This window comes from Mugil cephalus, chromosome 7 (genome assembly GCF_022458985.1).
Source record: "Mugil cephalus isolate CIBA_MC_2020 chromosome 7, CIBA_Mcephalus_1.1, whole genome shotgun sequence".
Lineage (NCBI taxonomy): Eukaryota > Metazoa > Chordata > Actinopteri > Mugiliformes > Mugilidae > Mugil > Mugil cephalus.
In genome coordinates, this window is record NC_061776.1 from 21,113,225 (window position 1) to 21,115,137 (window position 1,913).

At 43.7% G+C, this 1,913-nt stretch overlaps 1 protein-coding gene across 1 annotated transcript; it reads right to left on the reverse strand.

Annotated features, from left to right (window-relative positions):
* Window positions 1-1,913, reverse strand: LOC125010858 (regulator of G-protein signaling 21-like). Its single transcript, XM_047589733.1, has 4 exons — window positions 1,308-1,913; window positions 1,015-1,099; window positions 762-928; window positions 1-610 (listed from the first exon to the last, which is right to left on the reverse strand). The coding sequence occupies exons 1-4, from the start codon at window positions 1,338-1,340 to the stop codon at window positions 434-436; spliced, it is 462 nt and encodes a 153-aa protein (XP_047445689.1). The 5' UTR covers window positions 1,341-1,913; the 3' UTR covers window positions 1-433.

Here is a 1,913-nt window from a genome sequence, read left to right on the forward strand (position 1 = left end):
TAAGCCAGAAAACTAACCATTTTTATTTGCACATGCAAGGTGAATTTCTATGATCAATTGGATGATTGAAAGTTCATTGAAAGTTCAAGTGTTGATAATACTTCACAACAAAGGGATCTTATTTATTATTCACCATATACGGTAGGTGATAGAAACTTGATAATCATCGTAGAAGGGCTGTGCACAATCTCAATTTATTTGAACCTAAACATAATGGAAGAGATGAAGTATAATACAAGCTGCAAATTCCCCCCAAGCTGTAACTTTCTACTGAATCACACAGGTTGAGAAAAAACTACATCTGCTATACTTATGGCCTGGATTGTATGGCATAAACCCGTTATCCACACCGAAATCAAAGAGTGCTACAGCAGATCAGGGTTGAACAGACGATTTCACAAGCCCGTCTGAGAGGCTGTCAGTTTTAATACAGTCACCTTGACTCGGTTCTCCTCAGGAGTCCCTGATAGATGTCCGATTTTAGGAACCGTGGGTAGCAATCCCTGGCCATCAGACTGTAGATGAGCTTCTGCGCTGTATCGAACGAAGTCAGGGTCGGCTGAGAGATGTTCTTTGTGATGTTTTCTCTGGTAGTGCAGTCTATGTTGATCTACAAATCAAACAATATCAACCACAGGTGCATTACACCCGCTCTTTTCATCATCATTTACTTCTACAGGAAGCCATCTGCACCGTAAAATGAACAAATTTGAACCCCTGAGCCTTTAGATTCATATCTGAATTCCTAAAACCTCCTTTACCTGCCTGGGTGCCTCTGTTTGGACGAACTCGGAGTAGATCCTGTTGGCAGAGGAGATCATTTCTGGCACCGTCTTGATTTTTTTGTACTCCTCACAGGCGAGCCAAAACAGTATGTTCTCCTCGCTGTACTCAGACTTCAGGAACTCCCGGAACGCTACCTGTCCGGCTGGAAACCGCAAGCAACAGTGAGCAGAAAGCGCGGTAACAAGAATAGTGCCACCACATATATGAGCGTTCAAGAGGGACTCACACCTTTGCAACCAAGCACTTTGTCCACAGACTCGCTCCAAGTCTCAACATCCTCCAGCGGATCCTTGGGAAAGCAACACAATCTACCCTTGAAAAAAGCATCAAAAGATCTATCACTAGCCAAGTTATCTGAGACCTCCGCTGCACCTGAAAACCACACTTACACACGCGCACATTTCACATTCACAGTGTATAATATGTTATCAGATGACATGTTAACACAGAGTTTAACGCAGAGAGCAACTGAGAGGAGCCTAACATCAACACAAAGAGACACAAAGCAGAGTGAGACTTACAGTGAACGAAAACGTCCTTGATATTTTCCACATGGCTGCGGTAAGTTGTTGCCTGCTGAAAATGGTAAAGGCCCAATAATCAAATATGCAGTAACTCACTTTATCGCCATCTCCTCGTCCTCTACAAAGGGAGACAGAGATAAGATCCTGCCAGGCTGAAGATGGGGCTGTGATTGTTTGGAGATGAGGGAGTCAAGTGACTGAACAAATCTAAATGACCCCCACCCAGCAAGAATGGAATATATGGAAATCTGTATGCAAAGTGTTGTTGTCGATAGAGTCAGGGCATCCTTCCACGTCTGTCGCACCTCAAGAAAGAGAGAGTGCGGCCGTGACTGAGGCTGACCTCATCTGCTGCTAATATTACCGAAGAAAAAATAGATGACTTAACGAAATGAGTTTCTGACAATGAAACAGTCTAATTCTTCACAATCTAATGGCAGCTGTTGTCCCGGGATTTTTATTCGTCTAAGCGGGAATGCGCAGTATGTTTTAGGACTTGCTGTGGCGGAGAACTACAAGTGAAAGTCAGAACAGGATTTAACTAATGCAACAGGCAATGGTCAGGAAGCTCTGGGAAAAGATCCTGACCATAAGCAAATGGCC